At 36.3% G+C, this 14,927-nt stretch overlaps 1 protein-coding gene across 1 annotated transcript in view; it reads right to left on the reverse strand.

The window, feature by feature from the left end:
- LOC107104402 (metal transporter CNNM2-like) overlaps window positions 1-14,927 on the reverse strand; it is a 53,351-nt gene that overhangs the window by 19,468 nt on the left and 18,956 nt on the right. The window contains exons 2-3 of the mRNA XM_015404396.1: window positions 6,447-6,590; window positions 1,214-1,351 (exon numbers count right to left, since the gene is read on the reverse strand). Of these exons, the coding sequence (XP_015259882.1) occupies window positions 1,214-1,351; window positions 6,447-6,590 (282 nt within the window). The remainder of the gene's footprint in view (window positions 1-1,213; window positions 1,352-6,446; window positions 6,591-14,927) is intronic.

Genomic DNA, 14,927 nt, shown 5'->3' on the forward strand with positions numbered 1-14,927 from the left:
CGGGCACCAAGGTTCCCTCAGCGTCTTCTGAAAACACAACGACTAACCAGTGAGTTTAGTTTGAAGTTGTTCGCTATAGTATTAAACTTCTTCTTATCCTATTCAGTTTCTCTTATCTTTTTTATTGTTTAAAGAGCGTTTCTTCACATAAACAGTAGGGCAATACAGCATTTATAGATACTTAATTTACACAGAGAATCTACAGCCATACTGAATAAATTATAACAGAGTTCATGACAACTAAAAAATGTTTTGCAACAGGAAATTTTATTGCCTTTCTTTTTATTATCATGCTGTAAAAAACAATTATTATGGCCACTGTGGGTCAGTCTGATTAAAAATAGAATGAAAAAGCAGTCAAAGTCTGATAAAGCCCAGAGAACTGTTGATCGTGACCACTGTAAAGAAACTACATATAGCGTCTCTCTGGAAAAAACTAGACCAGAATAAGTGCCCTAATAGCAACTGGTCTGGCTCAGCCACCTGTTGGGCCAATCAGCTCCTTCAACTCAGTGGCCGTGATGTGTGTCAGCTGGCTGCGGGCTCCACTGAGCTAAACTAAACTCTAATAGCCTTTAGAGAAACTTAATCAACGCTTAGCTGCGAGGTCAAAGTTCTAAAGCAAATCCAAATACAATGAGGCACCATCAGCCGCCGCTGTTGTAGTAGAACTTCACCATTCTGCTGCCTGCTCCACTTCCCCAGGGAAATCTGCTGAAATGCTTCACATTTTACGCCACTAAGCACCCAAGTATGTCGACTTGTGTGAGAACTGCGATCATAGGCCAAAAATGCTGGACGTGATGTCATTGAAGAAGGAGTGTAAGCAAACAGGGTGGTGTTTTTAAAGCTGCGAGCGGAGACTGCGATGTGTAACCTTCAGCGCATGACATGCAAGCAAATAAATGCCTGCGTTTTCCTTTTTTTTCCGGGTTCTCCACAGCCGGTGGACATCCCGTGCAGCACACTGAAGGAGCCTTCCACCTCCTCACACACACATGCATACCAACACGCTGGTTGTAAGTCTTTCACAACTCATTCCTTCACACACTCATGTACATCAAATACTCATTCTACACACATACTCACTCCTCCTCCCTTACAGCCAAAACTGAAAAAGACCGGACACACACACACACACACGAAAACCTTCTCCCCAGTTAGGGGCTGAGGGCACACTGGGGGAAGTCAAGCAGTAACGCAGCCCACTTGCCTGTAGCTAGGAAACGCAGGGTAGCCAGCAGAAGCTGAGGTGATATTTTAACCTTCATTTCATTGTCAGTGGGCTTGAAGGCAGAGAAATCCTGCTTCCTTTCCCGATGGGTGATTTTCTTCTTTGTCTTGTTGTCGGCTGAGGAGAGAAGATGAAAATACAACCTTAAACTGTTTCTCCATTGGTAGGATGTCACTTTGAGATGGTACACAGACACCGAGCTGGTTGGCCCGGGTCACAGGGTGCCTAAACTGGAGTTACCCAAAGATCTTTGGCTTTTCTGGAACTGCAGCCGTGGCTGATTTCTCAGAACAGGGAAACTTTAGCAGGCTACATTGTTATGACATTCTTACCACATTCCTATCATTACAAAATGCCGTTATGTATTAGGGTTTTAATGTGACACGAAAAAAGGTTGATGTGTTGATAGAAATGTGTTTTTCTAATTCATATATTAAATTAAGTTTATTTTTTAAAGACATACCACAAGTAAATAAAAAGGTTTTATCAAAGAACTCCAACCATAACACCTCCTATGACATTTATCTTAACGCACAACTTCTCTAAGAATTTACACATCAAAAATACATTACTATTTGAACTACTTTTTAAAACCCAAATCCCTTACAAACTGAACAACACTGATCTGTAAATTTTTTTTACACTGACTTTTGGCTTAGCTTTGAAATATTTGATGCAACAAAAGGCATTTTTAAGCCACAAACTCTCATGGAAATAAAAAAATTCTATCTTGTTTGTGTGTGGACGAGTCATACCTTCATAAATTACCATAAGTTATTATTTTGAGGTAATTTATATATTTTTTTTCCTTGTAAGCAGATCTAGTGATTATTTCTTTATGTAGATGAATAATTTTGTGAATAATGGAGAGGATTCCATTACTAAACTGGCAGTTCTCTGATCATGTGATACCACTTCCTGTTGCTGCACTATTTACCTCTAGTATATCTAATTCTATTTATTATATTTTTACATGTTATGTAACTGATATATAGTAGCTGCCTTTTAGTGAATTTACATCTTAAATCTGATACTAATGCTTATTAATGTTCACCTCACTTGAAATTATGCTAAATTAAATCTAATTAGACCAGTTCAATAAATAAATAATAACTTTAGTTGATTACAAATTTAGTATAAAAAGCTAAATGGCTGTAATTTATAAGGAAAATGCATGTCCGTTTAGCAGCAGAGTTCTGTTCTGCAAGAGGGTTGCTTTTTTGAAACTTGCCAAATCCTCCTTGCTGAGTCCAAGCAGCTTAATCTGCAACTGACTCTGTTATTTGAGTTGGAGGATTGAAGAAATAAGACATACTGGCAGTAACCTATTTGATAAGCAGTCAGAAAGTTTGATAGTGCATGAGAGTTGGTGAAAAGCATGGTCCTCCTTATGATGGTCACCATGCTGCAAGATTGTGGTGGTCACTATGGCACCAACAGCACACCCAGGCTAATCCCACAGTTCTGACTTAATTCCTAAAATTCTGGATTCAATCTCATCATTCGAAACTTTGTTTTTAGAACTCCGACTTTAATGCAGTAAGATGCCTTAAACAACTGGGAGCAGCCAAGTTTAGTGGTAGTGATATGAGTGCGGGATGTGGGGGGATACGTCTTTGGTCATATCTGAGTGATTTGAAAAGGTCACTGAAGATTTTAGTTTATTAACAGAAGTCAAAATTCTGAAATTAGTTATAGTTTCAAATCAGAATTCTGGGAAAAAAAGGAAAAAACAAAATTCTTAGATCAAACTCAGAGTTCTGAGAAAAAGATAAGAATGTTGATATTCAATTCAAATGAGAAAATCTATTAATTAGATTAATGTCATAATAGTGAAAACTTTCAGAATGCTGAGATAAAGTTCAGAAGTAAAGGTAAAAATTCTGTGTTTAAATTTAGAATTCTGATAATATATTCAGAATTTGAAGATTAAAGACAGGATTATTAGGGAAAAAAAGACAATTCATTGTCAGAATTCTCAGCTTAAATTTAAACCTCTGAGAATAAAGTTTAAATTGTGAACTTAAAATCAAAATTTTGAGAAAAAAAAAAAACAGAATTCTGAATTCGACATAAGAATTTCTGAAACGGAAAAGTGAGGAATCAGTTTAATCAGAATTCTGATATTTAAGTCAGAATTCTCAATATACTATGAGAATTATTGCAATTAAACTGGGAATTATATGCAAAATGCCAGCTTTTCAGATTAACTTCAGAAGTCTGAGTTTGCACATCTAATATTAGTGCAGAATTAAATGCTAGACATCTTTTTTCCAAAGTTTACTATGCATCTAATTTAGACTTAGATACAGTAGGACAGCTAAATGGACTTGAAATAAATAGATTCATATATATATATATATATATATATATATATATATATATGTATTGAGTATATAAATGTTGTATGGAGTAAAAAGGGAATAGAAAATGTTTCTATTTAATGAAGTTACACTTACATATACATTTGCTGGTGGTATATAACTGTTTTTGTTTACCTTCAGCCATTAAGAAATCCAGAATAAACCCACTGGTATGATTTAACACAACATTTTTGTATTAACCCACTATTACTGGCTATAATTATTGTTGTGTTTGTTTTTCCATTCCCATAAAATTAAGCCCCAGCAATGATTTCTGTGATTTTTCCAAATTTTTATTAAATGTCACTCATGATTTTTTGTAAATTGGATGAATCATGAGTGGGGATGGGGCAGTGCCATAAGACTTTATCAGAGTACACGCCACAGAGCATCTAAAGGAGGCACTACAAAGAAGTGGAGGACCCAAACTATCTCAGGACTAATCAGCTACCTTACTGTGTAATGTCATATATCATTTGTTGTTTTTCAGTGTTGGACAGGCCTGTTTATTTTTCGGTATATATGATTTGAACTCCTCATGCAAGGTCTGCAATATATTTCTTTATGTTTTTTGTTTCACATACAGTACAGTGCTAAACTACTTGTTTTGTTAATCCAATTTTAACGATAAAAAAAAAAAAAAAGTGATTTGTAAATCACATGTTTTACAGGGTGGCAGATAAAGGTCCAAGCACACATGTCAAACAGATATTTAGCTTGGGCTCAGCAGCAGGTTTAAACTAGAAAGAAATCACATTGTTTATCTGCATCTGGGACAATCAAATGAAGCAATTGCAAATATCTGTGCTCCTGTCCTGCTCCCATATTAGTTAGGGATGGTGTGTTTGAGGTAATGTGCAGGACTACTATTTAACCTCTGTTTGTGCTTTGCATTTTAACCAAAATGTTCCATATGTTTTAAATGTCCATTTTCCATACTCTTCCACCTGGATGTCTGCAGCTCCTCCAGAGTTACCATGGGCCTCTTAGCTGCTTCTGTGGTTGTTTCTCTCCTTTCTGACCTGTCGGTTTGTATTTCTGGATGTTTTTGCAGGTTACAGTGCAATCTTTGTGATGTTTGAGGCCTGGGATATTATTTTAAAAACTTCACAGCATCTGCCTTCCTGACCCACCTGCTTTTGTATCTTTATATTCATTATGCTTTTTTTCACTAAAAAATGTTTTTGTTTTTTTAACAATCCTCTATCCCTTCAAAAAAAAAAAAAACGGCGTAATTTATATTGAGTTTAAATGACACAAAAATAAACTCTATTTACTATTAAGTTGACTCCTAAAAGGCTACGGTATCAATATATTTATAATTAAGCTTATCAGAGTAAATGTATAGTGGCCAACAAGTGCAAATGTGCTGCAAAAATATCCATGATTCAGACCCCACACTAAACTAACACAAAAAAATACTGCATTAGAAAACAGTGCAGAGCAAACATGCTATAATAACAGAAAATAAAAGAAAAACAAATGTAACTGGTAAAACTAATACAGAAATCACAGTAAACAGGAAGAAACAAAATGTTAACTTTTGTAAACACCAGCTACAAAAACAAATGATATAAAAGCTGGTAACTCACTACACATAGCAGAAGTGCACCAGACCACTAGAAGGAGTCCACTACCAATAAAGATGGACCTGCAGCCCATTTACTGAATAATATTTAATAATATTGAAAAAAGTACGACCATAACTTCAGAAAAAATGTTTTTCTCAAATTTTCTCTGAAGATTAAGTTAATCTGTTCAATACGGCTCTTAGGCCCTGTCACTCCGCAATCCGTACTGGAAGCACGATCCGTACCATCATCTAATTTGCACATTCGCAAGCAGATAATACAACCAGGTCGCCATAAATAACGTAATTATGGTACTTAAAGTATTTATTCCTAATGCTAATACGCATCCTAAATGATGACAATTTGATGCTTTTTAATTTTTCTCTTTTTTGTTAAACAGCTTGTCTACTCTGTTCAGAGTAGTAATTAAACCATGTTCATCTGCATTTTAGTTGCTTCTTTATTTAGGTTGAGCACTATATACCATAAGGTTAACACTAAAGAAAAAAATAAAACTCAGAAAGACTAGATTTATGTTTAAATGCAAAGCCAAAAAAGTTAGCTGCTGGAAGGAGCATAGGATCCCATTTCAAGTGCAGACCAATGCACAGACCACTGATAAAAGAGAATTTGAATGCATTAATTTCCTCAGGAAATACATTATCAACCTTTGACATATTATAGTTTAGTACGCTTACTATTTTTAGGAAGGGAAAAACGTAATTTAGGTGTTTTATTACAGAGTGAAATTGAGGGCCACCCAGAGTGTATATCTGGTTGCGCATGTGCAAATGGCTGATGGTATAGATTGTGCTACCAGTACAGATCGGATAGTGACAGTCTCATCTCATTTTATGGTCAACCCCCCAATGGTCTGAGGCTCTTCCTTTTTGTGCAGCAAGCCTGCAGATTTTTCAACTGGTTTTTGGTATTTGTAGCATTTTATTTATTTATTTATTTATTGCTCCTCTCTATTGTCTGTGTTTGCAAAGGTTTTTTTCCAGGTACGGTAAATTTTCTTTTCCTTTTTTTGGGTGGCTGTCATTAGCTGCACTCACTCTACATTTAAAAAACTAAGCAACATTGTTATTGCAGTATACAGTTATTTGCTATGTTATATTATCACAGAAATCCTCAAAAGAAACACCGGTTGTAACAACATTACCAAATGGGTTTGAACCCCATTTTATATGCATGATCTGTCAAAAAGAAATCATCTGATTTGATACATCTCTACATTCAAACAATGAACTCATTATACGCTTAAGGGAGACCTACTGTACAAGTCAGTCTCATCCAGGATCTCTGACTTGATTATTTCTTCAATAACGTCCTCCAAGGTGACAATTCCCAGAACCTCATAGAAGGGGTCTCCCTCGCCTTCATTGTTCACCCTTTGAACTATGGCCAGGTGGGATTTTCCTAGCAAAATATACACACACAGGTTTTAAAGTTAGGGTTATATAGTGATAAAACATAAATATAGTTCAAGAATTACAGGGATACAAACCAGTTGACACAAACCTAAAATAATATATGTGCTTCTCAAACAAATTAAAAGGTATGCAAGTAGTTGCAGGAGTTGCTCTGTTAGCTATCAAAGGGTTAATAGGACAGGTCAGAAAGCCCTACATTTTGTCATATCATCCCATTTAGATGTCTTTGCCTCCACATCTGTTTCCCAGGACCCTCCTGTTTGCTGTACCCTCTGAAATACAAACTGCAGTGTATCCAGAAAATACTGACAGGCAAAACACAAAACAAATTCTTAGCTTTTTCTCAGCTTGTGATCATTTAAAAGGAATTTTCCAGAGGCCCAGGCTAATATTAGCCCCCTGCAAAATGAAGTTTCCATTCCGCCCTGGTGATATTCTCACTGAGATCCAGGAGCAAATTGGGGCAAAAAAAAAAAAAAAAAAAACTCCGTGTGCAGACTCTAGTAGAATGATTAGTTTAAATCCACCTGGATGCATAGCAAAAGACAGAGTCTGTTTTTTAATATGTGGATAACCAGGCTACATAAAGGTGGTTCTGGTGCTGTTTCAGCAAGAGCACCGGCCGCCGTGGTGCAGAAAGGCCTAGAGAGAAAGACCTGATGCTGATTAATGACTGTTTTATTGCACTGCAAACCACTACAGCACAGCAAGCACAGGACATCCAAGTGGCTTCCACCGAGTCTGAATGTGAGGCACAAGAATAGTTTTTCTTTACTGAGATGTTTTCAGATTATCACAGATTTATTTCCCAAAGAGGGTGATTAATAATGTAACTACTGAGTGTCTGCTAAGAGAAAGAAGCAATGCATCCTTAAAAGGAGTGTCGGGTTTAGCCATGATAAGAAAGTAGAGCTTTAGGGGATAAAGTGATCTGTCCTTAGAAGTCATCATCTAAGTCATTAGCCTAAATATGCTCAGAGGGAGAGCTCAGATCTGGTCAGCAGAGCAAAACAGATCAATGTGTGAATGTCCAGTCCCATCAGCTCATCTAAAAGAGTTACATTTAGTAAATTAGAATATCATTGATTATTTATGAGAAGAACAGTGGCATATGAGGCAGGGGTTGATCCTGAAGCCAGAGGATCAGAGGTTTGAACCTCTACTCTGTCACCTGCCTCACATGGCCTACTGATGGTGGTCAGAGGGCACAGGGTCGTCTTTTACGGCAGCTTTGTTTCTGTCAGCGGGCCCCAGGGCAGCTGTGGCTACAGTGTAGCTCACCACCATCAGTCAGTGAAGGACTGACTGTAGTGTTCAACACTTTGGGGTCATTGGACTAGATAAAGTGCTACTAAAGTTTAGGCCATTTACTGTGTATTGCAATACCTGAGTTTCCATTACAAATATGCGCAAAACTTTGTTGATATTCTTCTAAATTCAAAAATGCTAATTTCCACAATGGCATTATTTATGTTCAATAACAAACGCAATTAAAATTGCACATGAATATGTTTGTTCACACGATTACAGCAGCAAAGGTAAAGGCATGAGAAATATCCACAATTCAGGCTCCAGTGGGCGTCTCCATCCTCTTCGTACTTTCATACTTCTTTGTCGTTTTGCATCCAGCTGCAGATCACGTGACTTATGTGATGCAAAACTTGTTTCCTTCGTAGTTTTGCATAATATAAGAATTTTGATACGAACACCTAATCAACGTGTAAAACTCGATTTGACAAAAGGTCTTGACAATGACAAAAAATAAATAAAAATTAACATACAATTAAAACATATCACATTACAACAAATTTTCCTATATAAATCAATGAGCAATCCTTTAAAACACTGACTAATAATGAGATACTATCTAAATATATAATATTTCTAAAACATAATCTTATAATATATTAACATAAAACTTTGTGTTTATCATATTAATATTTATTTGCAAAATATATCACTTTACATATGTCTCATCCAGTTTGAATTCAGTTTCAATAATTTTTCATCTGATAAAAATGTGTAATCTAACACAAAGTTGATTTTAGAATTTGTTTTGGTCTTTTAAGTGGCGGTGACATGTAAGAGATTATTGTAATATTATCTGTGACTCATCTTTCACGTGATTTTAATGAGATCTAAGGCGTCTCCTATTCATTCTGACAGCAGATGTCTGAACTGTGGTCTGATCCAAGATGGCCGCCCTCTAGACACGTACTGTAGGCCTTTGTTGCCGACAGCATCCAATAACTCGTCTACGAATTTAATATCTATGGTTCTACCCACCCTGATCAGCAATATTATTAGTTAGATAGTGGACATATGATAATCTGGTACAGAAACTTAACTTTTTAGAAATCTATTAAAAGTTGACCGAAACAGAAGTCTTTTATTCAGAACGAAGGGATAACAAAATAGAAACATAATGCCAAATGATGACAACCGTTTGTTTTACCCATTGCTAATCAACAGCAGAGAAAGCTCAATCAATCAAAAGTAGTGACATAAGATGTAATTCCCTATATTAACAACATCTCAGATACCTCATAAAATACAAATAATATCACAGAATAACTGAACATGAACTTTCAAGGATATTCATTCCTCTTCGTTTTTTCTTTTTTTTTTTTGGCTGGACAACATTTTTAATAGGGGTCTATAATGATAGTTTGATTTTTGAATATTTTATACAAAACCACTACATTTATTGGCAAGAACATAGCTGAATGAATTCAGATCATGTTTTTCCCAAGACAAGAATGGCAACCAAGCAGATAACGAAACGGTTTGTAATTCTGCTATCTAAAATACACAGTAAGGCTACGTCCTTAAGGAGCAAAAAAGAAACAGTGCTGACATAAGCAGAAGGCATTATGCTTTGCAATCAAAACAACAGCCAGTGAGTTATATCAACATGTTTTTAATAAGGCTTGTTGTAATTCCTGCATTATCTGCAGCTTACTGCTCTGCTGTTTTGGCACGTTTCCATAGACAGAAGGAACAAACTCCTCAGATGGATGAAGAAGTCTTTCAGCTAATCCTCCATACTGGCTGCGGTTGCTAAAACACGTCGCTGAGGAGCTTCAGATAAACAACAAGGACTTTCCGTACCATGTAGGTATGTTTCCATAACAAATTTAGTTTAACCAGTCCTTTAGAAGAGGTTCTGGAGCTGGGAGCAGTATATTTACTTATGTAGGCATTAATACATCCAGCTAGTGGTGGGCAATAAAAGATTAACAATATTTTTAACATGGTCAGTGAGAATTTTAATCTTAACTGGCGTGCCTTAATCGCGAGTATAGGCTAGAGATGTTCAGATCGATTCAAGTATCAATGATATCAAGACCAATGCTGCTTTTGTTATTGAACAATACTCTTGTAAAATGAGGAATATTTTTCTTTTTTCTCTAGTAAGCGCTGATTGCAGCATATTCCCCAATGTCTCCCTGTCCGTGTAACAGCTCTTTGTTCAGCTTGTTTTGCTTTATGGTATAAATTGCTTTGAAACTTTGTTTTTTTTTTTTATGTTTCATTGTTCAATAGTAATAATAAAGTTAACAAAAAAAAAACAGAAGGTCATCAGTTTTATGACACATCAAGCTTTTATATAAAGTATCAGCATCTGTATCAGTACCAGCAATTCTGACTCTGCATTTACTTGATATGGGATCAATACCAAAATTCCCCATATTCCTTACCCATAGTATACATACACCTAGCTCGGCAAGTTAATTCAGTCATGTTAGTCATATCACTCCGCTGCTGCCGTTACCGTAGCAACAGCAAACCAGCCGTTTCAGATCAGCTGATTTAATAGGTGGAAATGGGGCATGGATTTTGAGATGAATTTGAATATTTGGAAATATGGGAAGAGGAGGTGAGCCAACAAGAAACGGAAATGCAATGTGATTGTGGCATAAGAGGAGTAAACAACTGGAAGCTGTGCATTGCATGGTTTTATTGCACTTAGCGGAACAACACCAATTTGCTGTTTATTGTGGTTTTCTATGCACAGCATCGTGCATTTAAACCGTTGATGGGACATAAACCATGATAAAGTTGTGGACATTGAGGACCAATGTTCATGTTTCATCTTAACATTTTCACTTGAGTAGAGGGTGAAGTTCTGTTACCTCAGAGATGTGATCTGGTTAGGATGTCTCCAGAACGCCCTGGTGAGGTGTTCCGGTCCCACCAGGAGGAGGCACAGGGGGAGACCCAGGACACGCTGGAGAGACTATATCTCTCAGCTGGCCTGGGAATGACTTGGGGTTCCTCCGGAGGAGCTGGGGAGAGGGACGTCTGGGCCTCCCTACTGACTGCTAGCCCCACGACCCGACACAGGATAAGCGGAAGAACATGGATGGATGGATGGATGGATGGATGGATGGATATATTCTAATTTGAAAGACGAACCTCATTGTTGTTGCATTGTTGTATGCATTTTCTAATTCATTCAATATGACTGTAAATAATGTTAACTTTAAAAACAACAATGTCAAGTACAGTCTCAAAAGGTAGCATTTGTTGAAAAGTAGCCAATCACAGGTTATATTTTTTTTTCAGGAGTGTGGAAGGCAAGCCACAAGCGCTCAGGGAAGAAGCATGCTCTCGTGTTCTAACATGAAAAATGTAATAGTGTTCTAATAAAATGTTTTCCTCACACAATAAATAGGTGTAAATAAACATTTCCTTAGTAAAAATTTTAATTCAACCTGTAACTTTAGTAAATACGTTAAAATTTGTTCAAAGTTAAAATGTATTTCCTTAGAAGTCTTTTTATATGCTTCTTTTTAATATCCATTTTAGAGGAATTAATTATTTTATGCAATGTAGTACACAGCTACTTGCCTCTAATTTAAATGATAAACCAGCGCTGCCCATGGTGCTGTGACTGAACCGTAACACCAGCAACATGGATGCGCACATCATGCCCACATTGCTTCTACTGCTGCTATGAAAATTGGAGGTAGACGTGACGTCTTGTCTATTCTCCCGCACAGAGTTGTAATAATTTCCATAGAATAAAGTGATTAGAATATGTGCAGTTTGTTTTAAAGATGCAGTTTTTGAATAGAAACAGGAAAACATGCTGAGAAACGCGTCTGAATAACAGGTGTTGTGCCAAGTGACAGGCTTGCTCTTCTCGGCACTGTTGCTCTCTCTGTTATTGTTACTCTATGGCTCTCTATCAAAGTTCTCTCATCATCGGGTACAAATCAAATTCAACTTCTTATTGTTTCTATTTTGCAGCATAAATTGTGAGATGGATTTAGATTGAGAAAAAGGCACATGACCTAAGCAAGACCCTTAACCCCCGATTGCTCCCCAGGGACCCTACCATGGCAGCCCACTGCTCCCCAAGGGGATGGGTTAAATGCAGAAGTAAAATTTTCCAATGCAAGATCAATAAAGTAAAATTATTACTATTATATCTGAGAAGTTTCTTTTTATTAATTTGAACCTGGAGTTCAAACTTTCTCCACCTTCGATAGGCTTTTCAGCACTCTCTCTTTTCTCTTCTCACTGCTGAAGCATTTCTCGTATTGTCCATGATATGACGCTTTCTCACTCAGGGTACTCATCTACTGTAGATCAAAACTCACGAAATATCTAAATTCAGAAACCATACATTTAACTCTGCATTTCAAAATCCCTTCATTGAATTTAAATTTATTTGATTAAAAGAAAAAAATAAATCAGAATTCACCTTTTCACCAATGCAGGATGTTAATTTGCTTTCAACAGGCATTATTTAGCATTGAAGCATTCAGATATGTCCATTCGGATTGCCCTATTTCCCTCAAACTACGCTCTAAAAAACAACCAATCAAGTTGGTTAAACTAATTTTGGTCAGATTAACCAATATATTGGTCATTGGTTTCGGATCAACCAATTTAACTGGTTAACCAAACAACAAATAAAAATGGTAACTGATGGTTTCTACTCTGACAGTTTGGCTGTAGTGTGGTGTGTGATAGTTATGGATCGAGCGAAACATTACAGTGATGTGTGGATGTACAGCATACAAATCTTGGCTTTATCAATGGTTAATTGCAGGAATCATTAGCAGGGACAGTGGTGTTGAATGTAGGTGTTTGTCCTGCAACCAAAAGGTTGGTAGTTCAAGTCCTGGGCCTGGCTTTCAATGTTGTTACACTTATTAATCAACATTTGTGTCAAATTTACCAATTTGCATTGGTTTTCCTTTTTACCACTATAGATTCGTTAACAACGCCACACAATTAGACTGGTTGTTTAAATCAAAAGATGGGTTGGACACATTACTGCCAACCAGTTTGGTAAAATTCAATCAACAGTTTTAGTTGCATTAATCCCTGAAAAATCAGCGCTTCCTATGGTATCTGCCCATCCTCTCCTACATGTGCGTCCAAATGGCATGACCACTGAAATGAAATAAAATCTATCATTCAAATGCTTCATGTACATTTTATTCCGATCTGCCCTTCATTCTTTAACCCTTTCACTTAATTGCCTTTTAACTTTCCTATCAAGGGATCAACATGTATTCTTGTATAACAAAATATTCTAATCACATACAACCTCCCAACATGTCTCATTTGTAATAACACTGAGTTCCCACCCGTTATATATGCTCAGGATGAGTAACAACCTTGACACTACCTGTCTGGAACATAGGGACATCTGACCTATGACCTTTTTACAAGCCAGCTGATAAAGCTGAGAATACACACAGAAACCTTTGCCTTTTCAGCAACTGTGACAGCACACACACCACTGAGCCATACTCTCTTTCCTTAAAGATATGACAACAGACTGACAGAAAGAGATGTTTTAGGAGCTTAAGCAGGAGCAATAAAGGCCATTAGTTTAAAATAAGAATAACACTGACATCACCCAACTGAATGGAAAGACTTTCTGTGAAAATACCACAAAAAAGCATGTTTATGTAAAGTTTAGCTGTTTATTTTAGAGTCTGTCCCACGAGCTAAAATGTAAAGGGGAAAGATATTTCACAGACTCCATGGAAAAGAGGGCAAAGGAAAAGTCATACACCAAATGTTTTCCCAATACTAGTCTGCATGCTAGAAGTTACAGGGCTCCATTTTTATCCAAGGATATATTGGAGTGAATAGTTTGCGACATACCAAGCATTGATGGGCAGCATGGGTTGGTTCTTACCCAGAGAAGTTTGGACATTTTGCATTTACAGCTCATCTGATCCATTCAGACTTGGCATCCATGGAGACACTCACTCACAGGTCACTATTTGAGTTAAAACTAGTTAATAACAAATCCGATAGTATTTAACAAATGTATTTAGGCATAGACATGCTTTTAAATTTAGCATGGTAGTTGGTATGTAGGGCTTCAACTGATGATTATTTTAAAAATTGATTAATCTGTCAAAAATTGTATCGATTAGTTGATTAATAATCTGATATAAAAAATGTTCCTCAAAAAATACTTTTCCATTTGGAAAAAAGTATACTGGAAAAAGTAGTTTATTACCTTTAATGCAAAAAGTTGATATATTTTTCTACAATCTGGGTATAATATAAAGTGGGTTGCTCTGTCAGCTAAAGGCATGTTTTATGGTTTTAACTATTAATCGATTACTAAAGTAGTTGACGATTATTTCAAAAATTAATTAATCATGATTATTCCGATTAACTGTTTCAGCCCTAGACAGATGATTTTTGGAGAATATTTACTTTTAACCATCCCTCAGGTTTTACAGTGAATGGCATTAAAATGATCAAATATTCAGCGCACGGCAGTTATTTGGAGAAAAAGACCTTGTAGACAAACGCTCAAGCAGCCAAGGTATAAAAGAATGACAGCTAAAAACATATTTCTGTCTGCTAGGTAGAGGAAACTGAGACTACAATTTAAAAACTGTCTGATCAAAAGATAACAGGGAACAATCTTGGATTGTATCAATGGTTCAGGCTGCTGGTGTTATGATGGAAAGGGTGGTATTTTATCGGCACTAGAATCTTATCTTGTCTTGACTGAACAAATAAAAAAAAATTATAATTTTGTATGGCTGTGAAGAGCTTTATCCTATCAGAAACGTCAATGACTATAAAGCACCATTTATATGAATGTCAGAAGAAAAATACTGCATGTATTTAGAATCCAAGAATCAATAATTCACACTTATGAATGACACCTAAATCTCAAAGAACAAACTGAATAATCAAAAGAAATAGAAAAGACAATAACGCTAATGAATATCTTCACAAATGTGCTCATCCTTCCAACCAAACACGTGTTTTATTATCTTAGCAGCGGTAATGAAAGTAGTGGAAATGCTGTTTTTAATAGATAAAA

The sequence above is a fragment of the Cyprinodon variegatus genome, unplaced genomic scaffold, assembly GCF_000732505.1.
Source record: "Cyprinodon variegatus isolate N-32 unplaced genomic scaffold, C_variegatus-1.0 Scaffold1724, whole genome shotgun sequence".
Lineage (NCBI taxonomy): Eukaryota > Metazoa > Chordata > Actinopteri > Cyprinodontiformes > Cyprinodontidae > Cyprinodon > Cyprinodon variegatus.